A 25062-nucleotide genomic window follows, 5' to 3' on the forward strand; every position below is an offset into this window, starting at 1 on the left:
AGTATTGACTTACTCTCGTAATGTTTTAATGACAGAAGATCTGGCAGGGCCACGCAACGAGTCCATGATGAGAATACAAGGCCTGAGAAAACAAACAAATCACTTAGAAAAGGCCTAAAACATTGTAATTTTGAGGTAAATATTCATAGCCATTAACCTCTAATTACACTATCCACAAAGGTGTCCGAAGGAAAGCAATAGCATCCTCTACTGCTAGAAGAATGGTAGAACATCCTCTCCTACTCACTGTTTACAGACGGTAGGTTTTGACGTCCACTCTGAGCTCTCAGGGGGTTCCAGATCTTCAGCAAGTGTACCGTCCTCACTGCACTCATCCTAGACAACAAAAAAAGAATTAAACAAAGTTACACAACATTCATTTAACTTAATCTGCAAATCATCAGATAATGTTATTGTACAGAAAACAAATTGACTGCAAACTTTCCGCATGCTTATAGGGAAGGACATTCAACAAGCACAGCACTTACATAAATGACTGATGATTGGCTGAGAGAAATTGATGATAAAAAGAATGTGGGTGCTGTTTTGTTAGACTTCAGTGCGGCTTTTGACATTATCGATCATAGTCTGCTGCTGGAAATACATGTGTTATGGCTTTACATCCACTTCTACAGTTGAAGTCGGAAGTTTACTTAACACTTAGGTTGGAGTCATTAAAACTCCAAATTTCTTGTTAACAAACTATAGTTTTGGCAAGTCGGTTAGGACATCTACTTTGTGCATGACACAAGTCATTTTTCCCAACAATTGTTTACAGGCAGATTATTTCATTTATAATTCACTGTATCACAATTTCAGTGGGTCCGAAGTTTACATACACTAAGTTGACTGTGCCTTTAAACAGCTTAGAAAATCCAGAAAATGATGCCATGGCTTCAGAAGCTTCTGATTGGCTAATTGACGTCAATTGGAGGTGTACCTGTGGATGTATTTCAAGGCCTACCTTCAAACTCAGTGCCTATTTGCTTGACATCATGGGAAAATCAAAAGAAAGCAGCCAAAAATTGTACACCTCCACAAGTCTGGTTTATCTCTGGGAGCAATCTCCAAACGCCTGAAGGTACCACGTTCATCTGTACAAACAATAGTACGCAAGTATAAACATCATGGGACCACGCAGCCGTCATACCGCTCAGGAAGGAGACGCATTCTGTTTCCTAAAGCTGAACGTCTTTTGGTGTGAAAAGTGCAAATCAATCCCAGAAAAACAGCAAAGGACCTTGTGAAGATGCTGGAGGATACCGGTACAATAGTATCTATATCCACAGTAAAACGAGTCCTATATCGACATAACCTGAAAGGCCGCTCAGCAAGGAAGAAGCCACTGCTCCAAAACCGCCATAAAAAAGCCAGACTACGGTTTGCAACTGCTCAAGGGAACAAAGATTGTACTTTTTGCTGCAGGAGAGACTGGTGCACTTCACAAAATAGATGGCATCATGATGCAGGAAAATTATGTGGATATATTGAAGCAACATCTCAAGACATCAGTCAGGAAGTTAAAGCTTGGTCGCAAATGGGTCTTCCAAATGGACAACAACCCAAAGCATACTTCCAAAGTTGTGGCAAAATGGCTTAAGGACAACAAAGTCAAGGTATTGGAGTAGCCATCACAAAGCCCTGACCTCAATATTATAGAAAATGTGTGGGCAGAACCGAAAAAGCGTGTGCCAGCAAGGAGGCCTACAAACCTGACACAGTTACGCCAGCTCTGTCAGGAGGAATTATTATTGTGGGTCCACAAATTATTGTGGACCCAAGTCAAACATTTTAAACGCAATGCTACCAAATACTAATTGAGTGTATGTAAACTTCTGACCCACTGGGAATGTGATGAAAGAAATAAAAGCTGAAATAAATAATTTGTTCTACTATTATTCTGACATTTCACATCCTTAAAACAAAGTGGGGATCCTAACTGACCTAAAACAGGGAATTTTTACTAGGATTCAATGTCAGGAATTGGGAAAAACTGAGTATAAATGTATATGGCTAAGGTGTACTGTGGGGCAAAAAAGTATTTAGTCAGCCACCAATTGTGCAAGTTCTCCCACTTAAAAAGATGAGGCCTGTAATTTTCATCATTGGTACACTTCAACTATGACAGACAAAATGAAAAAGAAAAAAAAATCCAGAAAATCACATTGTAGGATTTTTAATTTATTTATTTGCAAATTATGGTGGAAAATAAGTTCAAAGTGGAGGAGAGATTGACTTCATCAATACTTGTATTTATAAGAGGTGTTGACATCTTGAATGCACCGAGCTGTCTGTTTGAACTACAGGCGTACATGTCGGACACCCATGTGTGTCTATGACATCTCTTCACAGTCCCCAAGTCCAGAACAAACTATGGGAGGCGCACAGTACTACATAGAGCCATGATTACATGGAACTCTATACCACATCAAGTAACTGATGCAAGCAGTAAAATTGTATTTAAAGCTGTGGGCACAGTGTGTTGTGAAATCTGTGAATGGGTTGTAATATTTTTGAAATTGTATAAACTGCCTTCATTTTGCTGGACCCCAGGAAGAGTAGCTGCTGCATTGGCAGGAACTACTAGGGTTCTATAATAAATACAAATGTCACCAACAGAATAGCAAATTCCCCCATTACCTGACAGGAGCTTTGGTCATCAGAAAAGGTATCTGTGTCATCACCATTGCCACTACCTGATCTGTAACACAAACTGATTCTGTGCAAGCCATCTGCAAAACATGATTAAAAGCCAGTGAGATAACGGACTCTTCATCCATCAATTTCCACACAGCTTCTAAGACATCAAAGTATATTTTCCATATGCACAGGATACAGTGTAATTAACACAGTGCAATTAAATGCTACTTCCAAGTAGAAACATTGTCTGTGGCTCACCTGTGTACTGTGGCTGAGCATTGACGAGCCCATTCACACTGTCTAAAGAGGTCTTGGGAGGCACTTGGCCCCCATTGGGACAGGTGGACGCTCCCTTTGGCTGCTCGCTGTGGGAGTGTCCTTCCGAGGAGGCCTCTGTTGCAATGAGCGACAGCGTCTCTGAGGGGGCCAAGGGTTCCTCACTGCCTGGGGGCTCACAGTAGTCTGACTCTGGGGAGAGTGGCCGGCAGTGGTCAGGAGGCCTGCCCTGGGGGGCTGACTGTGTCTGTGATAGCCCTGGGGCCTGGCACAAAGGGTTGGGCTCAAACTGAGGGTCCTGCATCCCTGGGAAGCAGATCACTGCCAAGTACCAGTGGGCTCTGAAACATAGAGAGACCAATGGGTTTGGTTAAGAAAGAGAATTAGGTTTACCATGTGTCTTACATTGTATCTTATACTGATACAAAATAACAAATGTGTTTGCTTTCATCACTGCACGTCACATAAATGCTTAAAGGGATACTTCAGGTTTTTGGCAATGAAGCTATTTATCTACTTCCCCAGCATCAAATTAACTTGTGGATAGCATTTCTATATCTCTGCGTGCAGATTGAAGAAAGTTGTTAGCATGCTAGTAGATACCATAGACTTCCATCATTGCGCTAACACTACAGTGCATTCGGAAAGTATTCCGACCTCTTGACTTTGTCCACATTTTGTAACGTTACAGGCTTATTCTAAAATGGATTCAAATTGCCCTCCTCCTGCGTTGTCTTGGCTGTGTGCTTAGGGTCGTTGTCCTGTTGGAAGGGAAACCTTCACCCCAGTCTGAAGTCCTGAGCGTTCTGGAGCAGGTTTTCATCAAGGATTTCTGTGTACATCTTTCCCTTGATCCTGACTAGTCTCCCAGTCCCTGGTGCTTAAAGATCCCCATAGCATGATGCTGCCACCAGCATGCCTCACCATAGGGATGGTGCAAGGACTCCTCCAGACGCTACGCTCGGCATTCAGGCCAAAGAGTTCAATCTTGGTTTCATCAGACCAGGTAATCTTGTTTCTCATGGTCTGAAAGTCCTTTAGGTGCCTTTTCAGCAAACTCCAAACGGGCTGTCATGTGCCTTTTACTGAAGAGTGGCTTCCGTCTGGCCACTCTACTATAAAGGCCTGATTGGTGTAGTGCTGCATAGATGGTTGTCCTTCTGGAAGGTTCTCCCATCTCCACAGAGGAACTATGGAGCTCTATCAGAGTGACCATCGGGTTCTTGGTCACCTCCCTGACCAATGTCCTTCGCCCCCGATTGCTCAGTTTGGCCGTGCAACCAGATCGAGGAAGAGTCTTGGTGGTTCCAAACTTCTTCCATTTAAGAATGATGGAGGCCACTGTGTTCTTGGGGATCTTCAATGCTCCAGAAATGTTTTGGTACCCTTCCCCAGATCTGTGCCAACACAATCCTGTCTCGGAGCTCTACAGACAATTCCCTCGACCTCATGGCTTGGTTGTTGCTCTGACATGCACTGTCAACTGTGGGACCTTACATAGGCAGGTGTGTGCCATTAGTAAATTCAACTGATTGGACATATTTTGGACAGGTGCACTCCAAGTTGTAGAAACATCTCAAGGATGAATGGAAACAGGATGCACCTGAGCGCAATGTCGAGTCTCTTAGCAAAGGGTCTGAACACTTACATAAATAAGGTACAGTGGGGCACAAAAGTATTTAGTCAGCCACCAATTGTGCAAGTTCTCCCACTTAAAAAGATGAGAGGCCTGTAATTTTCATCATAGGTACACTTCAACTATGACAGACAAAATGAGAAAAAAAATCCAGAAAATCACATTGTAGGATTTTTTATGAATTTATTTGCAAATTATGGTGGAAAATAAGTATTTGGTCAATAACAAAAGTGTCTCAACACTTTGTTAAATACCCTTTGTTGGCAATGATAGAGGTCAAACGTTTTCTGTAAGTCTTCACACAAATACTTTTTTGCCCCACTGTATCTGTTGTTTTTTCTTTATACTATGTTTTTATTGTAGGAACACAAAGAAAGTACACATAAAGTAAAGTAAAAGAACAACAAAAAAAGATCTGGCAGTTACAGTGCACATCACACCATCATATTAGTTACATTGACATCTTTGAATTAGACCATTTTCAAGTACAAAACCCAGTATTCTTGAACTCTCTCCTGTTGAGTTCTTAAAGCAAAGGTCATACACTCCATGTGGTGTATTTCTTCTACAATGTCTATTCATTTGTGAAACGGTGGGAGGGTCTTTTTGAACCATTTCCTAGTGACAGCCTTTTTACTGGCTGCCAGTAGGACCTTCAACGGGTACTTGTTTCTAGTGTGTAAGTTATCAAGTATTTCACCCAAGTACAAAGAAATTAATGTTTGTTCTATGTCAAATCCCATTATTTTTCCAATGTTAGATCTTATTTGTCCCCAGTAAGTTTTGATTGCGGGGCAAGTCCAAAAGATATGAGAGTGGTCCGCCCTCAATAGACCGCATTCTCTCCAACAAGGGTGTAGTGAGCCAGTCTGTTTTGATTTCAGTTTAGGTGTTATGAAGAAACGTATAACATTCTTCCAACAGAATTCTCTCCACGACCTTGAGTTGGTGGAGCTTTGTTGAGTCTCTAAGATGTTCAACCATGTTTCATCAGTTATTTCAATGTTAAGTTCCTCCTCCCATTTCTTTTTAATATAGTTTGTAGAATGTTTCTTTGAATACCCAAGTAGAGATATTAAATCGTTTTTTTGTTACTCCCCAAGTTGTATGTATTAGTGAATACTTGGATTAATTTTGGAGGTGCTCGAGGCTCAATCACTTTTATCTCCCTCAAGAAATAGTGTCGAACTTGTAGGTATCTGTAATCTTGTTTATCCAAGCCATGTTTTTTACTTGGGTCCTGGAAGTTATCTAGGTTCCCAGTCCTTCTAATTGTACTGAATGATGTGATGTCTTTCTGCATCCATTGTTTAAATCTGCTGTCCTGAGTTGTAGGGATGAAGCTGGGGTCGTATGCAGGCCAACTCAGCAGTTTGACCTCTCTAAATTATTTTGCTTAACTAGCCTAAACCATGTCGTTAGAGAGAAATTAATCCACTGGTTTTGTCTATTGTATATTTCTTTTACCATGTCCTTATTTCCCAAAACTGACTGTATGGGTACTCTGTCAAAGTAGTCTCCATGTCTTTGGATTCATATTCTCAATTGCACCAACACACCAGAGGTCTCAATTGGGCTGACACATAATACTATTTTAGGTTTGGTAAGGCCATACCCCCACAGTTTTTTGGCAACTGTAATGTTGTATATCTAATTATTGGTTTCTGTTTTTGGCAACTGTTCCAGATAAACCTTGATATCTGTTTATCCCAATCTGGTGTTATTTTTTATACATTTGCAAACATTTCTAAAAACCTATTTTCGCTTCGTCATTATGGGGTATTGTGTGTAGATTTTTTTTTTTATCAATTGAATCAATTTTAGAATAAAGCTGTAACGTAACAAAATGTGGAAAGTAAAGGGGTCTGAATACTTTCCGAAGGCACTGTAGTTAGCATTGGCTTGTGAAACTACCTCCAACTTCCTTCATACTGGATGCAGAGACATAAAAATGGTATCCATGACTCCATTGCCAAAATCCCAAAGTATCCCTTTGAGACTTTAATGAAATTCCATTTGGATAGATTGTGCATCCTAAATAGTGAACTTATTGTAACCAGCGCCCTATAAAGCTCACTACTTTTGTAAAGTGGTGCACTATATACGAATGTGTGCACTATACAGGGAATAGGGTGTCATTTGGGAAGCAGTCAGTGATATTTAGAGACAGTAACTTACGACTCATTGATGGGAACAAAGATGAAGTCCTTTTGGAACAGGTCTACATGTCTGGTCCATGTCTTCACCCTGTTGTGCTTCCTCTTCTGCATCCTGATAACCAGCAAAGAAGAAACATGTTTGTTTTTTTTAAGTCGTTGTTATTTTGTTTTATGGACAATAATAATCATAATGTAGAGAGGAAGACTTGAGTGAGACCGAGAGGAAGGGCCGAGGCGGGCATCGAAACGCAGTAGCCAGCGGATGTGTGTGGTCCGGACTCGGCAGAGCTATCACTAAACCAGACTCCAGCTTCTGGCCTGTCATAACTCAATTCGGTGTGAAATGTGTTGCCCCTCATATCACTGGCAGAGAAGAGGAGACTCACGGTAGGTTTGTGGTGTCTGGGAGGTTTCTCCTCTCTTTCTGGTTGAGTCTCTTGTAAAAGAATGAGCTAAACACGTGACACCTTTGTGAGTCTTCTTTTTTCAACTTCTCCAAAACTAAATATCTAAGTAAAGGGAAGATGCACACACAGAAAACAGTCAATCCACAGTCCCTGTGAGGTTGGTCAATGTCCCTTATATGCAACAAAAGCAAGATAGAATATCAAACAGAGAATGTGACTTTAAAGACAATGGAAAATAGACAATGGAAAATAAGACAATGGAAAGCAAATTACACCAACTTTAAATAAAAGTCTATGATGACGTCATTTAGGAATTCTCCATCGTTAAGGCAGTGAAGGTCTTCGTTAGTCACCGATATGCCCCCCTTGGCTGGAGGAGGTGGGTACACCATCAACCTACAACACAACCATCCAATGATTAAACCATCAGGAACAAAAACACAGAATTGTACTGAAGATGACAGGGTTGTATTCATTAGGGTACAATGAAGCAAAATCGTTTGCAACAGAAAACAAAAACAAGTGTTTCTTATTGGACAAGTTTCAGATATCCCTTTGAGACTTTAATGAAAGTCCCCCCCACGTTTCAGTCAATTTTCTTGTTTGGTGCCTAATGAACATGACCCAGGAGTAGGAGAGATAGATAACCCTTGTACTTTATGATTGGTCCAGTGAAGGTGGGTTGGAGCTCAGCCATGTCATCGTCTTCATCATCAAAAAACGCACTGTTCTCCTGTCGTGTAGCCATGCGCGTTCGCACCATTGGAGCCGGTGTGTTGGTTTTAGTGCTGTTGTTTACCTACAAGAAAGGGATGTAACCAAAAACCAGCAACATATATTTCGGTGTCTAGTCTCAAAAGGCTCTAAGATGTTAATCTTCAGGACCTGGGACACACAGCCCTATTACGTCACACTGTTAGGTTTGATCAATTCCAACAACTTTCCCAAAATTCCCAAGTTCTCCAGACATCCCAGTTGGAAGATTCCCGGAAACAGGCCCACCTTTTCTTTAGTTGCTTTGTTGTAGTTGACCAATCTGATGTTAGCTTCATCAAACGACAATTTGGTGGGGAACTCATTGAGGTTGTTGGCTCGGCCGATCTCTTGTAGAATCTCCTCTAGAACCATCTGCTGCTGCATCGACAGCCCGTTCTCAAAGATCAACACCATGTACTTCTCATCGGAGTCTGAGGACAGAACGGAAAGCAACAAGACTTGACATTTTGTTGAAGGTGAGGTAACAGACTTGCTTTATTTAGCACAAAATAACACGTCACAGATAGGCTTCTCCAAACACAGGTTTCTGTTCATCCATCTATGTACAGACTACTGCTGTTGCAACTGGCATGGGATCTCCACAGTTCAATTGACATCACTATGTAGCGTCTGCTGTCCTTACCGTTGCCAGCGCAGTCGTACCAGCACAGGCCTCCCTTGTCTCGGGTCATCTTGAGCTGGGTGCGGAGCCGCACACATTCCTCGGGGCTGGTCTGGAAGAAGAGGACGGGCAGCTTCCTCACGCTGCACCACTCACAGCTTATGAGCTCCGACGCACGCAGACACACCTTCTCCAGAGAATCCACCTCAGGACCTGGGACAGAAAGCACTATTACGTCACATACTGTTAAGTTTGATCAATTCCAGCAACTTATTTAAGAAATGTATTGTAATTTTGCAACCCTACACACTGTACAACCCTGTCTAGTCTATCTACAATAGGTTGTCCTTTGAGAGCAGAGGAAAACATTTATAGGACATCTGACAATCTTGTGGTCTCCTACCTTCAGTTTCAAGATGAATGTGATCGACCGTAAACTGAAAGACAAAGATGGTTGAATGATGGCGGTATGCTAGACAGTCAGGGAATAGTGAAAATTCAAAAAACTTCATTTAGCAGTATTCATTTTGTTATGTTTAAGAAAAAGAATAACATTATTCATGGAAAATGCATTGAATTGCAGGAAAACTAGGTAAAATTCTCTCTCAGCTCGATGGCAGAATATGTAGAATCACAGGAAATAAGCTTTACAACGGCACCATTTTCTCTCAGCTCCGTGGAGAAATGTGTAGAATTGCAGGATGGGGGCCTCTTAAAATGTTCTCTAAAGTGTAGCCACACTGACGGCGCTCATTCCACGCCTCCTACCAAGCCCACCACCTAAGCCCCTTTTTGATCCAGGAAAAAAACCTGATAGGCTATTGTTTTTGGCCAGATTTTAGGTAAGTATAAGTGTCTGTACAGTCGTGGCCAAAAGTTGAGACTGACACAAATATTAATTTTCACAAAGTTTGCTGCCTCAGTTTGTATGATGACAATTTGCATATACTCCAGAATGTTATGAAGAGTGATCAGATGAATTGCAATTATTTGCAAAGACCCTTTTGCCATGCCAATTAACTGAATCTCAATAAAACATTTCCAATGCATTTCAGCCCCGTCTCCAAAGGACCAGCTGACATCATGTCTGTGATTCTCTCGTTAACACAGGTGTGAGTGTTGACGTGGACAAGGCTGGAGATCACTCTGTCATGCTGATTGAGTTCGAATAACAGACTGGAAGCTTCAAAAGGAGGGTGGTGCTTGGAATCATTGTTCTTCCTCTGTCAACCATGGTTACATGCAAGGAAACACGTGACGTCATCACTGCTTTGCACAAAAGGGCTTCACAGGCAAGGATATTACTGCCAGTAAGATTGCACCTAAATCAACCATTTACCGGATCATCAAGAACTTCAAGGAGAGCGGTGCAATTGTTGTGAAGAAGGCTTCAGGGCACCCAAGAAAGTCCAGCAAGCGCCAGGACCGTCTCCTAAAGTTAATTCAGCTGCGGGATCGGGGCACCACCAGTACAGAGCTTGCTTAGGAATGGCAGCAGGCAGGTGTGAGTGCATCCAAGGCGAAGACTTGGAGGATGGCCTGGTGAAGGGCAGCAAAGATGCCACTTCTCTCCAGGAAACACATCAGGGACAGATTGATATTCTGCAAAAGGTACAGGGATTGGGATGCTGAGGACTGGGGTAAAGTCATTTTCTCTGACGAATCCCCTTTCCGATTGTTTTTTTCCGGATGCCCCAAACAATGTTCAATTTGGTTTAAATAATGCAAAAACAAAGTGTTGGAGAAGACAGTGCAATATGTGCCATGTAAGAAAGCTAACATTTAAGTTCTTTGCTCAGAACATGAGAACATATGAAAGCTGGTGGTTCCTTTTAACACGAGTCTTCAATATTCCCAGATAAGAAGTTTTAGGTTGTAGTTATTATATATAGGACTATTTCTCTCTATACCATTTGTATTTCATATACCTTTGACTATTGGATGTTCTTATAGGCACTTTAGTGTTGCCACTGTAACAGTATAGCTTTCGTCCCTCTCCTCGCCGCTACCTGGGCTCGAACCAGGAACACATCGACAACAGCCACCCTCAAAGCAGCGTTACCCCTGCAGAGCAAGGGGAACAACTACAAGTCTCAGAGCGAGTGACGTTTGAAACACTATTAGCGCGCATCCCGCTAACTAGCTAGCCATTTCACATCGGTTACACCAGCCTAATTCTCGGGTGATGATAGGCTTGAAGTCAAACAGCGCAATGCTTGAAGTACAGCGAAGAGCTGCTGGCAAAACGCACGAAAGTGCCGTTTGAATGAATGCTTACGAGCCTGCTGGTGCCTACCATGCTTCTCAGCCAAGGGAGTGGGCTCACTCACAATTTTGCCTAAGAACACAGCCATGAATAATGGTACCAACACATCCTCCAAGAGCAACTTCTCCCAACCATCCAGGAACAGTTTGGTGACGAACAATGCCTTTTCCAGCATGATGGAACACCTTGCCATAAGGCAAAGGTGATAACGAAGTGGCTTGGGAAACAAAACATCGACATTTTGGGTCCATGACCAGGAAACTCCCCAGACCTTAATCCCATTGAGAACTTGTGGTCAATCCTCAAGAGGCGGGTGGACAAACAAAAACCCACAAAGTCTGACAAACTCCAAGCATTGATTATGCAAGAATAGGCTGCCATCAGTGAGGATGTGGCCCAGAAGTTAATTGACAGCATGCCAGGGCAGATTGAGTTCTTGAGAAAGAAGGGTCAACAGTGCAAATATTGACTCTTTGCATCAACTTCATGGAATTGTCAATAAAAGCCTTTGACACTTATGAAATGCTTGTAATTATATTTAAGTATTCCATAGTAACATCTGACAAAAATATCTAAAGACACTGAAGCAGCAAACTTTGTGGAAATTAATATTTGTGTCATTCTCAAAACTTTTGGCCACGACTGTACAGGAGCAGGGTACTTACATTGACAGGCTTGGACACCATCCTGCGAAGAGTCCCTACTCTCACACTCCGACAGTCCAAGATGATGCTGTCCAACTTGTCGGGAGAGATCCTCTGTTTTTTCTTGGGTGTAGAGTCATCCGGCATTTGGTTCCCAAACTGAAAATAACATGCATGGTCAGCCTTGAAACCTGCTGCTTCATATCACTCATTTCTCTGAGGGACAAATCATGTACAGTAGATGTCTGGCCAACACCACAAGGTGATTCATCAACTGGCCATTTAGATTCCACTGCCCAATTCCTTTGCAAGCTAAATACAGGTAGCACTATGTTGTTTTCTCAAAGGTAAACTTTACAACCCTGAACACACAAAAAGTAAATGAGGAGACTTAAATCCTTAGTAACAACGGCTGCCTAAAACAACTTAAGGAGCCCATCTCAGTGAATACAAAAACATCCAGTGATGTCATTTTCTGCCAAGCAAAACAACCCAGGAGGTTTTACCTTGAGAGAGCAGATCAGGAACATTATGGTCTCAAGGACATTTTGACAGACAGACTCAAAGTCAGACTGAAACGTGATAAAACAGCTCACGACAAGACAGGTCCGTTTACATAATGTAGTCATGAATTGAGGAAAACTTAATTACGTATCCACACAAGTACCACCCTATACACAGAGGCTGTTGTAGAGGATAATGCGGGTCGCCTACAGCACCTATACACCACCCCAGCATGGGTAGGACTCCCGGCCGACCCTACTCATATCATGCTATCCCGGTCTCAATGAAAAATACTAACAAATATAAACTCAGAAAGTCTTCTCACTGTCAACTGTGTTAATTTTCAGCAAACTTAACATGTGTACATATTTGAACATAAGATTCAACAACTGAGACATAAACTAAACAAGTTCCAAAGACATGTGACTAACGGAAATTTAATAATGTGTCCCTGAACGGGGTGGTCAAAATCAAAAGTAACAGTCAGTATCTGGTGAATTAAGTACGGAGTACAGGCCTCAATGTAATGCTTATTCCTTTGACGATAAACGCAAATCCGACCATCACCCCTGGTGAGACAAACCCGCAACTCAATTTTTTGCCAGTCCTGTCTGGTCCAGCAACGGTGGATTTGTGCCCATAGACAATGTTGTTGCCGGTGATGTCTGGTGAGGACCTGACTTACAACAGGCCTACAAGCCCTCAGTCCAGCCTCTCTCAGCCTATTGCGGACAGTCTGAGCACTGATGGAGGAATTGTGCCTTCCTGGTGTAACTCGGGCAGTTGTTGTTGCCATCCTGTACCTGTCCAGCAGGTGTGATCTTCAGATGTACCGATCCTGTGCAGGTGTTGTTACACGTGGTCTGCCACTGCGAGGACAATCAGCTGTCCGTCATGTCTTCCTGTAGCACTGTCTTAGGCGTCTCACAGTACGGACATTGCAATTTATTGTCCTGGACACATCTGCAGTCCTCATGCCTCCTTGCAGCATGCCTAAGGCACATCCACGCAGATGAGCAGGGACCCTGGGCATCTTTCTTTTGGTGTTTTCAGAGTCAGTAGAAAGGCCGCTTAGTGTCCTAAGTTTTCATAACTGTGACCTTAATTGCCTACCGTCTGTAAGCTGTTAGTGTCTTAATGACCGTTCCACAGGCGCATGTTCATTAATTGTTTATGGAACAAGTGTGGGAAGCAATGTTTAAACCCTTTACAATGAATATCTGTGAAGTTATTTGGATTTTTACAAATTATCTTTGAAAGACAGGGTCCTGAAAAGGGACATTTCTTTTCTTGCTGAGTTCATGTTAAAAGACGACATACCTGATCTTTCATGCGGTTCCTTCTGGGTAGTGAAATTCTGCTGTCGACGTCGGAGAAGAAGTCAGAAGTGATCTCCTCCTGCTCCCCTCCTGTGCTACTCTTCACTGCCGCCTCCACTCTGCCTCCGGAGGGCGCCGGTGAGGAGTGGGCTGAGTCAGCAGGCCGAGGGGAAACGCTGTCCAGCCTGTTTACGCTGCCCGTGCTGGCGTTGTCCGCCTCATCCTCGTCACTGGACAGCACGACTGGAACACAAACAGAGTCGTCATTTCCAGACGCAACACCTCTGAATAAATTATTTCAACAAGATGGGATTTACATCCTGAAATGTGGCCTTTGTTTGATAACAGTTCTGACAGAGAGAGGTAAGATGTACAGACAGGTGCTAGTGGTTTTGAGCTGTGTGGTTGGTTACAGAGAATGTCCTGTGCAGTTGGTTGAAATGAACCACTTCTGTAGTGTACTACCTCTCACAGGGACAAACACCTGCCTGCAGTAAACCCTGAGACTAACCAGCACAGAGGCAGGTGAAGAGTGAGTACTGAGCAGGCCAGGTGTGTATTCCAAATGACACCCTATTCCCTACATAGTGCACTACTTTTGACCAGAGCACTAAATGGAATATGGTGAAATTTGGGATGCATACCTGGACAGTGGACTTACTGGGGTCGTTGAGCTCGTGCTGCTTGGCGGCCGCCGTCCTCCTGCCTTTGTTGCCGGCAACTTTCCCGGCGCAGCAGCTCCCCACCAACCCCAACCCCGCTGGTCTCCCGTTGTGTGGCAGCGGCAGGCCGGCCCGGGTGGTGATGCGTACCGGAATAGGCGGGTTCATCACTGTGTCCACACGCAGCGGCAGCGCCCTCATGGTCGAGGACGAACCGTAGAAGCTATTCTTGGTCAGCTGTCGACTGTTTGGTCCTGGGGATGGGTGTTGATGGGGGTGGGTGTGCTGTGGGAGAGGTCGAATGGGGGGTCTGGGCGTGGGGGACGTAGGCTGGGTTGCTGGGGGGGGGTAGAGTTGGGGAACCTCCGTCACCAAGGAGTTCCCACAGTGTTCACATGTGCTGTGGCTTTCACTGGATTTGCTACACTTCCCACACACGGTGTGGTTCCTTTCTGGATTTAGGGGCTGCAGACAAGGCAAAGACAAATACATTTCAGCAGCAGGTAGGCTCCACTTAAATTATTTGTATCTTCTGACATCAGTCAACATCATTGCTAAATCGCTCAGGGGTATCGTCTTAAAACCGCTCAGCTCTTTTTGGTTGAAATGGACAGCGGAGGTAGACATTATAAACAAGATGCTTCCTCCTATTCAGTTATTCATAGGATCTCTAGCCACAACATCAATAGGTATGATTCGGACAGGAAGGAACAGGCTGGATGATTTGATAGTGGACTAGCGAGATCAGAGAGAGCGAGCGAGGCCCAGAGGGGAAATCAGAGAGCGAGAGGCCAGATCAGAGAGCGTGAGAGAGAGAGGACAGAGGGGAGAACAGAGAGCGAGGCCCAGAGGGGAGATCAGAGAGAAAGAGAGAGGACCAGAGGGGAGATCAGAGAGCAAGAGAGAGGACCAGAGGGGAGTTCAGAGAACAAGAGGAACAGAGGGGAGATCAGAGAGCGTGAGAGAGAGAGAGAGAGAGGCCAGAGGGGAGAACAGAGTGCGAGGCCCAGACGGGAGATCAGAGATCAAAGAGCGAGGCCCAGAGGGGAGATCAGAGAGCGAGAGAGAAAGGCTCAGAGGGGAGTAGCAGTAACCACAGTCCAGCACGGTCACAGTCTTCATAGAAAAGGCTCCATAATGGTAAACTCTAACCAGTAGATGATCCGAGACTCGCCCAGCAAGCACAGGTCCTTTTTAACTTCAGGACCTGGCATATCCATAAAGCGTCTCAGAGTAGGAGTGCTGACCTAGAATCAGGTCACCCATGTCCATATAAACATATCCATTATGGTGTAAAAGGCTAAACTGATTCTAGATCAGCACTCATACAACAAGATGTTTTATGAATACGGACCCAGATGACGACGTGAGTTCATACTGCTCTTACCTCCACTCTCTGAACCTGCGAGGGAAAGCTACAACAGCCCTCCAGCAAGGGTCTCAGACTGTGCTCTTTGATGTTCACGTTGTCGTTGGCTTAAAAGGGAATAAAAGACAACATGGAAAGGAAACAGTCATCTGTCATGTACAGTATGCAGCAACGACTGATCGTGTTGAGAACCAGCCTCATCTTCAAGACAAACAAAAAAATATACTGGAGAAAGTTGGCCTTGGAAGTTTCACATAGGTGCAGTTTTCCAGTGTTTCAAGGTCACCTTGCAGCACCAGGTGATCATCATCATTACTGTATACTATCATATTTGTCTGTGCCGGAGTCAGCTGGCTGGGCCACAGTGTGCTTTACTAGCCTGACTGCCTGTGTGTGCTACTGTCCTCTCCATGCTCATCTGTGGCAGCCAGACTCACTCGCTCTCACTCCTTCCACTCAGAGGAGCTTTGCAGGCGGATTCATCTGCGAGGCCTGATGCAATCCCTCTTAGGCAGACAGACAGGAGGCTCAGCCCAGATCTACTGCCCTCCAGGCACCACTCAACAAAGGATTTCACTGCTAGAGACAGACTTCCCAGCAAGACACCGTCCACTATTCCCTCTACCACCTAGTACCAAGTCCCACATTACATCCTGATAGTACCCTTTAACCGCACCATCTTCATACAGCACACTGTGTCCACATAGGAAACCATGGTTTGAGACTGCACACACCGTCCTCCATCCCCCACCACCACTTACTGTCCCACATCACATCCTGAAAGCAGCATTTACCCACACGGTCTTAGTAGTACACTGCCTCCACATATAACATGCTGCTGTTATTGTATCAGTACAGTGAATGTAATGGCAGTGCGTGTCTCATTTTACCTGGGCTCTCTGGACAGGTGAGGATGATACTCTCTACTTCTGCTGCTTGGATCTGCTGTTGAGTGGTGCTGTAGTCTCTTCTGAGGGAACAATGGCACAGTCTGGTCAGAAGTCATTCAAAACAAAGCCTTTTGTTTTCTTGTCAACAAGCATAACGAGGTAAACAAATCAATAACTCAAATTTGGAGATAAACAAGTTATGCAATTGGAGAGATTGGAGGGGGAAATTATCTAATATGATGAAACAACACGTGGGGTGGATGGATGCAGGTTATTAAGGTAGCTAGTTAGTATAAACGCACAAAGGTGGATGGATGCAGGTTAAGGTAGCTATTTAGTATAAACACACAAAGGTGGATGGATGCAGGTTAAGGTAGCTATTTAGTATAAACACACAAAGGTGGATGGATGCAGGTTAAGGTAGCTAGTTAGTATAAACGCACAAAGGTGGATGGATGCAGGTTACGGTAGCTATTTAGTATAAACACACAAAGGTGGATGGATGCAGGTTATTAAGGTAGCAAGTTAGTATAAACGCACAAAGGTGGATGGATGCAGGTTAAGGTAGCTATTTAGTATAAACGCACAAAGGTGGATGGATGCAGGTTAAGGTAGCTATTTAGTATAAACGCACAAAGGTGGATGGATGCAGGTAATTAAGGTAGCTAGTTAGTATAAACGCACAAAGGTGGATGGATGCAGGTAATTAAGGTAGCTAGTTAGTATAAATGCACAAAGGTGGATGGATGCAGGTTAAGGTAGCTATTTAGTATAAACACACAAAGGTGGATGGATGCAGGTTATTAAGGTAGCTAGTTAGTATAAACGCACAAAGGTGGATGGATGCAGGTTAAGGTAGCTATTTAGTATAAACACACAAAGGTGGATGGATGCAGGTTAAGGTAGCTAGTTAGTATAAACGCACAAAGGTGGATGGATGCAGGTAATTAAGGTAGCTAGTTAGTATAAACGCACAAAGGTGGTGGATGCAGGTAATTAAGGTAGCTAGTTAGTATAAACGCACAAAGGTGGATGGATGCAGGTAATTAAGGTAGCTAGTTAGTATAAACGCACAAAGGTGATGGATGCAGGTAATTAAGGTAGCTAGTTAGTATAAACGCACAAAGGTGGATGGATGCAGGTAATTAAGGTAGCTAGTTAGTATAAACGCACAAAGGTGGATGGATGCAGGTAATTAAGGTAGCTAGTTAGTATAAACGCACATGGCCGCAGGCACCACTGCTTTGACTACAGCATGAGATGGAACAAAATACAATGTTGGAACAGGACAAAGTTCAGATCACTACATTGTATTACAGCACAAAGCATGGCTAAGCATATACAGGGTGCAATGTCTTCCCTTTCCTTTAGGTTTTCCTTTAGGTCATGGTTGCTTTAGAAAGGAACATGAAGAGAGCAAGTCTAGTCTTGCTGTTACAAAACCAATAACAAACAGACTGATTTTGCTGCACTCATTATGTCTAGGGGTCTTAGGCCTAGCTACATGGTCTGTAACCTGACTCATTATGTCTAGGGGTCTTAGGCCTAGCTACATGGTCTGTAACCTGACTCATTATGTCTAGGGGTCTTAGGCCTAGCTACATGGTCTGTAACCTGACTCATTATGTCTAGGGGTCTTAGGCCTAGCTACATGGTCTGTAACCTGACTCGTTATGTATGTCTAGGGGTCTTATGCCTAGCTACATTGTCTGTAACCTGACTCGTTATGTATGTCTAGGGGTCTTAGGCCTAGCTACATGGTCTGTAACCTGACTCGTTATGTATGTCTAGGGGTCTTAGGCCTAGCTACATGGTCTGTAACCTGACTCGTTATGTATGTCTAGGGGTCTTAGGCCTAGCTAACTGGTCTGTAACCTGACTCGTTATGTATGTCTAGGGGTCTTATGCCTAGCTACATGGTCTGTAACCTGACTCGTTATGTATGTCTAGGGGTCTTAGGCCTAGCTACCTGGTCTGTAACCTGACTCGTTATGTATGTCTAGGGGTCTTAGGCCTAGCTACATGGTCTGTAACCTGACTTGTTATGTATGTCTAGGGGTCTTAGGCCTAGCTAACTGGTCTGTAACCTGACTCGTTATGTATGTCTAGGGGTCTTATGCCTAGCTACATGGTCTGTAACCTGACTCGCTATGTATGTCTAGGGGTCTTAGGCCTAGCTACATGGTCTGTAACCTGACTTGTTATGTATGTCTAGGGGTCTTAGGCCTAGCTACCTGGTCTGTAACCTGACTTGTTATGTATGTCTAGGGGTCTTATGCCTAGCTACCTGGTCTGTAACCTGACTTGTTATGTATGTCTAGGGGTCTTATGCCTAGCTACCTGGTCTGTAACCTGACTCGTTATGTATGTCTAGGGGTCTTATGCCTAGCTACATGGTCTGTAACCTGACTCGCTATGTATGTCTAGGGGTCTTAGGCCTAGCTACATGGTCTGTAACCTGACTTGTTATGTATGTCTAGGGGTCTTATGCCTAGCTACCTGGTCTGTAACCTGACTCGTTATGTCTAGGGGTCTTAGGCCTAGCTACATGGTCTGTAACCTGACTCGTTATGTCTAGGGGTCTTAGGCCTAGCTACATGGTCTGTAACCTGACTCATTATGTCTAGGGGTCTTAGGCCTAGCTACCTGGTCTGTAACCTGACTCGTTATGTCTAGGGGTCTTAGGCCTAGCTACATGGTCTGTAACCTGACTTGTTACGTATGTCTAGGGATCTTAGGCCTAGCTACATGGTCTGTAACCTGACTTGTTACGTCTAGGGGTCTTAGGCCTAGCTACCTGGTCTGTAACCTGACTCGTTATGTCTAGGGGTCTTAGGCCTAGCTACATGGTCTGTAACCTGACTTGTTACGTATGTCTAGGGATCTTAGGCCTAGCTACATGGTCTGTAACCTGACTTGTTACGTCTAGGGGTCTTAGGCCTAGCTACCTGGTCTGTAACCTGACTCGTTATGTATGTCTAGGGGTCTTAGGCCTAGCTACATGGTCTGTAACCTGACTCGTTATGTATGTCTAGGGGTCTTGGGCCTAGCTACATGGTCTGTAACCTGACTTGTTACGTATGTCTAGGGGTCTTAGGCCTAGCTACATGGTCTGTAACCTGACTTGTTACGTATGTCTAGGGGTCTTAGGCCTAGCTACCTGGTCTGTAACCTGACTCGTTATGTATGTCTAGGGGTCTTAGGCCTAGCTACATGGTCTGTAACCTGACTTGTTACGTATGTCTAGGGGTCTTAGGCCTAGCTAAATGGTCTGTAACCTGACTTGTTACGTATGTCTAGGGGTCTTAGGCCTAGCTACATGGTCTGTAACCTGACTCGTTATGTCTAGGGGTCTTATGCCTAGCTACCTGGTCTGTAACCTGAGTTGTTATGCATGTCTAGGGGTCTTATGCCTAGCTACCTGGTCTGTAACCTGACTTGTTATGTATGTCTAGGGGTCTTGGGCCTAGCTACATGGTCTGTAACCTGACTCGTTATGTATGTCTAGGGGTCTTATGCCTAGCTACATGGTCTGTAACCTGACTTGTTACATATGTCTAGGGGTCTTAGGCCTAGCTACATGGTCTGTAACCTGACTTGTTATGTATGTCTAGGGGTCTTGGGCCTAGCTACATGGTCTGTAACCTGACTCGTTATGTCTAGGGGTCTTATGCCTAGCTACCTGGTCTGTAACCTGACTCGTTATGTATGTCTAGGGGTCTTGGGCCTAGCTACATGGTCTGTAACCTGACTCGTTATATATGTCCAGGGGTCTTATGCCTAGCTACATGGTCTGTAACCTGACTTGTTATGTATGTCTAGGGGTCTTAGGCCTAGCTACATGGTCTGTAACCTGACTCGTTATGTCTAGGGGTCTTGGGCCTAGCTACATGGTCTGTAACCTGACTCGTTATGTATGTCTAGGGGTCTTATGCCTAGCTACATGGTCTGTAACCTGACTCGTTATGTCTAGGGGTCTTGGGCCTAGCTACATGGTCTGTAACCTGACTCGTTATGTATGTCTAGGGGTCTTATGCCTAGCTACATGGTCTGTAACCTGACTCGTTATGTATGTCTAGGGGTCTTATGCCTAGCTACATGGTCTGTAACCTGACTCGTTATGTCTAGGGGTCTTGGGCCTAGCTACATGGTCTGTAACCTGACTCGTTATGTATGTCTAGGGGTCTTATGCCTAGCTACATGGTCTGTAACCTGACTCGTTATGTATGTCTAGGGGTCTTATGCCTAGCTACATGGTCTGTAACCTGACTCGTTATGTATGTCTAGGGGTCTTATGCCTAGCTACATGGTCTGTAACCTGACTCGTTATGTCTAGGGGTCTTAGGCCTAGCTACATGGTCTGTAACCTGACTCGTTATGTATGTCTAGGGGTCTTATGCCTAGCTACATGGTCTGTAACCTGACGCGTTATGTATGTCTAGGGGTCTTAGGCCTAGCTACATGGTCTGTAACCTGACTCGTTACGTATGTCTAGGGGTCTTGGGCCTAGCTACATGGTCTGTAACCTGACTTGTTACGTATGTCTAGGGGTCTTGGGCCTAGCTACATGGTCTGTAACCTGACTCGTTATGTATGTCTAGGGGTCTTGGGCCTAGCTACATGGTCTGTAACCTGACTTGTTACGTATGTCTAGGGGTCTTGGGCCTAGCTACCTGGTCTGTAACCTGACTCGTTATGTCTAGGGGTCTTAGGCCTAGCTACATGGTCTGTAACCTGACTTGTTATGTATGTCAAGGGGTCTTAGGCCTAGCTACATGGTCTGTAATCAAACTCGTTATGTATGTCAAGGGGTCTTAGGCCTAGCTACATGGTCTGTAACCTGACTCGTTATGTCTAGGGGTCTTATGCCTAGCTACCTGGTCTGTAACCTGGTTGGTGCTGCCACTTGGGGGAGGGTGTGTTGAAGTGGATCCTGGTAGAGTGTATTGCCAAAAGCCGGGTGTACACTAAACAACTTTCAAAATCCTGACCTCTCACATTAAACAACATATTTCCTGTTGTTTTTTTGGTCTTGCCAACGTAGTGGTGCTCAAACTAAACAATGTGGCACAGACTTGGGTCACACAATACATAGTACCCTCCAAGCTCATCATTAAGCTTGGGGCCCTGGATCTGAACTCCGCCCTGTGCAACTGGGTCCTGGACTTCCTGACGGGATGCCCCCACGTGGTAAAGGCAGGCAACAACACCTCCACTACACTGATCCTCAACACAGGGGCCCCACAAGGGTGCGTGATCAGGCCCGTCCTGTACATCCATGACTGCATGGCCACGCACACCTCCAACTCAATCATCAAGTTGCAGACAGCAACAGTGGTAGGCCTGATTATCAAGCACGACGGAGACAGCCTACAGGGAGTAGGTGAGGGCCCTGGCGGAGTGATACCAGGAAAATAACCTCTCCCTCAATTTAAACAAAACCAAGGAGCTGATCGTGGACTTCAGGAGACAGCAGAGGTTGGTTGGACATTTGGCTTGGCCCCTTACTAACTTCTAAAGATGCACCATTGAGAGCATCCGGTCGGGCTTTTTCACCAACTGCACCGAATGCAACCGCAGGGCTCTCCAGATGGTGGTGTGGTCTGCCCAACATCACCAGGGCCACACTGCCTGCCCTCCAGAATATCTACAGCACCCGGTGTAACAGGAAGGTCAAGAAAATCAACAAGGACCTCAGCCATCCGGGCCGTGGCCTGTTCACCATGCTACTTTCGAGATGGCAAGGTCAGTACAGGTGAACCAAAGCTGGGACCCGGAGACTGACAAACAGCTTCTATCTCAAGGCCATCAGACTGTTAAATAGTCAACACTAGCCGGTACCCTGCCCTGAACTTTAGTCACTGTCATTAGCCAGCCACCACCCAGTTAATCTACCCTGCACATCTGACTAGGTATTTTCCCTACGTACACAGTCATGGAACACTGGTCACTTTAACAATGTTAACACACTGTTTAATCCACTTCATATGTATAAACTGTATTCTAGTCAAGGCCCATCCTATTTAACTATTGCTGTACATATTCTATCCACGTATTCTTCAGATATACTATATATATTCTATCCACGTATTCTTCAGATATACTATATATATTCTATCCACACTGTCCATAATGTCTATACATCCCATGACATACACATATATATATAGTGCATTCGCAAGTATTCAGACCCCTTGACTTTTACACAATTTGTTACGTTCCAGCCTTATTCTAAAATGGACTAAATCTTTTTCCCCCCTCCATCAATCTACACACACTTCTACACCTGCATAGCTTGTTGTTTGGGGTTTTAGGCTGGGTTTCTGTACAGCACTTTGAGATATCAGCTGATGTACGAAGGGCTTTATAAATAAATTTGATTTGAAATTTGAGTTGAAATATAACATTGCCATAAATATTCACACCCTTTACTCATCACTTTGTTGAAGCACCTTTGTCAGTGACTACAGCCTCGGGTCTTCTTGGGTATGATTCTACTAGGTGTGCTTGGCACACCTGTATTTGGAGAGTTTCTCCCATTCTTCTCTGCAGATCCTCTCAAGCTGTCAGGTTTGATAGGGAGTGTCGCTGCACAGCTATTTAAAGGTCTCTCCAGAGATGTTCGATCAGGTTCAAGTCTGGGCTCTGGGTGGCCACTCCTGGACATTCAGACTTGTCCAGAAGCCACTCCTGTGTTCTCCTGGCTGTGTGCTTAGGGTCAATGTCCTGTTGGAAGGTGAACCGTCGCCCCGGTCGGAGGTCCTGAGCGCTCTGGAGAAGGTTTTCATCCCCTCGATCCGGACTAGTCTTTCTGTCCCTGCCGCTGACAAACATACCCACAGCATGATGCTACCACCACCATGCATCAACTTATGGATGGTGCCAGGTTTCTTCCAGACGTGACACTTGGCATTCAGGCCAAAGAGTTCAATCTTGGTTTCATCAGACCAGAGAATCTTGTTTCTCATGGTCTGAGTGGCTTCTGAGGAATGGCTTCCATCTGGCCACTCTACCATAAAGGCTTGCTTGGTGGGCGGCAGGGTAGCCTAGTGGTTAGAGCGTTGGACTAGTAACCGGAAGGTTGCAAGTTCAAATCCCCGAGCTGACAAGGTACAAATCTGTCGTTCGGCCGTCATTGAAAATAAAAATTTGTTCTTAACTGACTTGCCTAGTTAAATAAAATAAAAATTGGTGGAGTGCTGCAGAGATGTTGTCCTGGAAGACACTGGAGTCTCCAATCTCCACAGAGGAACTCTGGTCATTCTGACAGAGTCTAGGAAGAGTCTTGGTGGTTCCAAACTTCTTACATTTAAGAATGATGGAGGCCACTGTGTTCTTGGGGACCTTCAATGCTGCAGAAATGTTTTGGTACCCTTCCCCATATCTGTGCCTCGACACAATCCTGTCTTGGAGCTCTGCGGACAATTAATTCAACCTCATGGCTTGGTTGTTGCTCTGACATGCACTGATAACTGTGGGACCTTATATATACAGGTGTATACCTTTACAAAATAATGTCCAATCAATTGAATTTACCACAGGTGGACTCCAATCAAGTTTTAGAAACATCTCAAGAATGATCAATGGAAACAGGATGCACCGGAGATCAATTTCAAGTCTCATAGCAAAGGGTCTGGATACTTATGGAAATAAGGTATCCGTTTTTCTAAAAACCTGTTTTCAATTCGCCAAAATGAATTGATCAGATCGCCTAAATAAAGTGAGTAACATGTCTCTTCGACTGATTAGAGATACAGCACTTCCGACTACTTTTGAGTAAAAAAGCATTTTGTCAAATGAAACCATTCGCTAGCTCTAAATGCTATGTTATGCAGTACGACCATAGTCTGACTTCATTGAGGACTCATACCTTTGGACAGGTTTCCTTATTGCAGCAGGAACATTGTGGGTGTGTTGAAATGGTCTCCCCTGTAGAACAACTCCTTGAGATGGTGTTGGGCTGACTATTAAATAGTCAGTTCTGTTAGGCATCGGTGACGTCGTTGCTACCATGTTTGGGAGGTCACTGTAGTAGAGGAAGCAGAGGAACGACATTAGGTTTTTGCTATACACAGGTTGTAATGGTTCATTATAATATTTGCAGTTGTCAGCAAAACATTCCAACTTGAACTGAAGAGATACTTGCAACAGTAATATGTCATACCTTAGCCTCTTGTCACTTCCTGGTTTGTTTAGAGCCCCTATGTGATTATTTGTATTTGGCCTGTTTTCATATGTTTTTAGGGGATCTGCAGAAGAGAAATGCCTAAGAGCGGGGGACTGGTGTGGGGAGAGAGATTGAGAGTAGAGAAGGTAATTAACACAGGATCTGATGGCAGGTTGCAGGGCATTTCTGCAGAGTACATAGATAATTCTGTATGTCAGTGATGCTGCATGAAAAACGGATACACCCCTGTAGAGTATGACAATAACAGCACTGATCTGATGTCCTTGTTCACTGTTCAAGAGAAACATGTTTTGAAGATTTTGTTATAATAGCCTAAAGTAAGATCACATTCACAATAAAGTTCATCAGATTAAATGTTCTGTGTATAATAACCAAGTGCTGTAAGCATCAAATGTCACAACATGAACTTTTCACCAGCAGCAGCATAAAAATGGACCAATTTTGTTGGTAAAAATACAGAGTCCTCTGGATGGCATAGCCAGACACGTTTTGGCAGAGAGATAGTGAGAGGAGAGCAAGATGGGCAGAATAACAATGACCTAAATGTGAGTTGTGTGGAGGGGGGCTAGATGAGGAGTTAGCCTACAGTACCTTCTGTCCCTCTGGGGAGGAGTGCTGCGGTCTGTCCATCTCCATGGTCACCACCGATGTGCTGCTTAGGAGAAAAGAAGAGCAAGAAAAGGGGTGGAAGAGAATGCTTAGATAATGCCTTGGTTTTATGTCC

At 44.3% G+C, this 25062-nt stretch overlaps 1 protein-coding gene across 4 annotated transcripts in view; it reads right to left on the minus strand.

Annotated features, from left to right (window-relative positions):
• The window catches only part of LOC135506086 (sentrin-specific protease 6-like), a 35426-nt gene that overhangs the window by 3529 nt on the left and 6835 nt on the right, over positions 1-25062 (minus strand). For 2 of the 4 annotated variants that reach the window (XM_064925499.1, XM_064925498.1), the window contains 19 exons: positions 24930-24990; positions 24315-24430; positions 24021-24176; positions 16151-16230; positions 15279-15367; positions 13891-14356; positions 13231-13472; positions 11428-11565; positions 8900-8933; positions 8518-8709; positions 8121-8305; positions 7775-7917; positions 7398-7514; positions 7098-7220; positions 6731-6823; positions 2899-3257; positions 2641-2732; positions 248-336; positions 14-82 (listed from right to left, as the gene is read on the minus strand). In XM_064925499.1, the coding sequence (XP_064781571.1) occupies positions 14-82; positions 248-336; positions 2641-2732; positions 2899-3257; positions 6731-6823; positions 7098-7220; positions 7398-7514; positions 7775-7917; positions 8121-8305; positions 8518-8709; positions 8900-8933; positions 11428-11565; positions 13231-13472; positions 13891-14356; positions 15279-15367; positions 16151-16230; positions 24021-24176; positions 24315-24430; positions 24930-24974 (2828 nt within the window). In that variant the 5' untranslated portion in view covers positions 24975-24990. Of the gene's footprint in view, positions 1-13; positions 83-247; positions 337-2640; positions 2733-2898; positions 3258-6730; positions 6824-7097; positions 7221-7397; positions 7515-7774; positions 7918-8120; positions 8306-8517; positions 8710-8899; positions 8934-11427; positions 11566-13230; positions 13473-13890; positions 14357-15278; positions 15368-16150; positions 16231-24020; positions 24177-24314; positions 24431-24929; positions 24994-25062 lie in introns of all 4 variants that reach the window. The other 2 variants (XM_064925501.1, XM_064925497.1) reach the window with 1 other exon arrangement.

Source organism: Oncorhynchus masou, chromosome 19 (genome assembly GCF_036934945.1).
Source record: "Oncorhynchus masou masou isolate Uvic2021 chromosome 19, UVic_Omas_1.1, whole genome shotgun sequence".
NCBI lineage: Eukaryota > Metazoa > Chordata > Actinopteri > Salmoniformes > Salmonidae > Oncorhynchus > Oncorhynchus masou.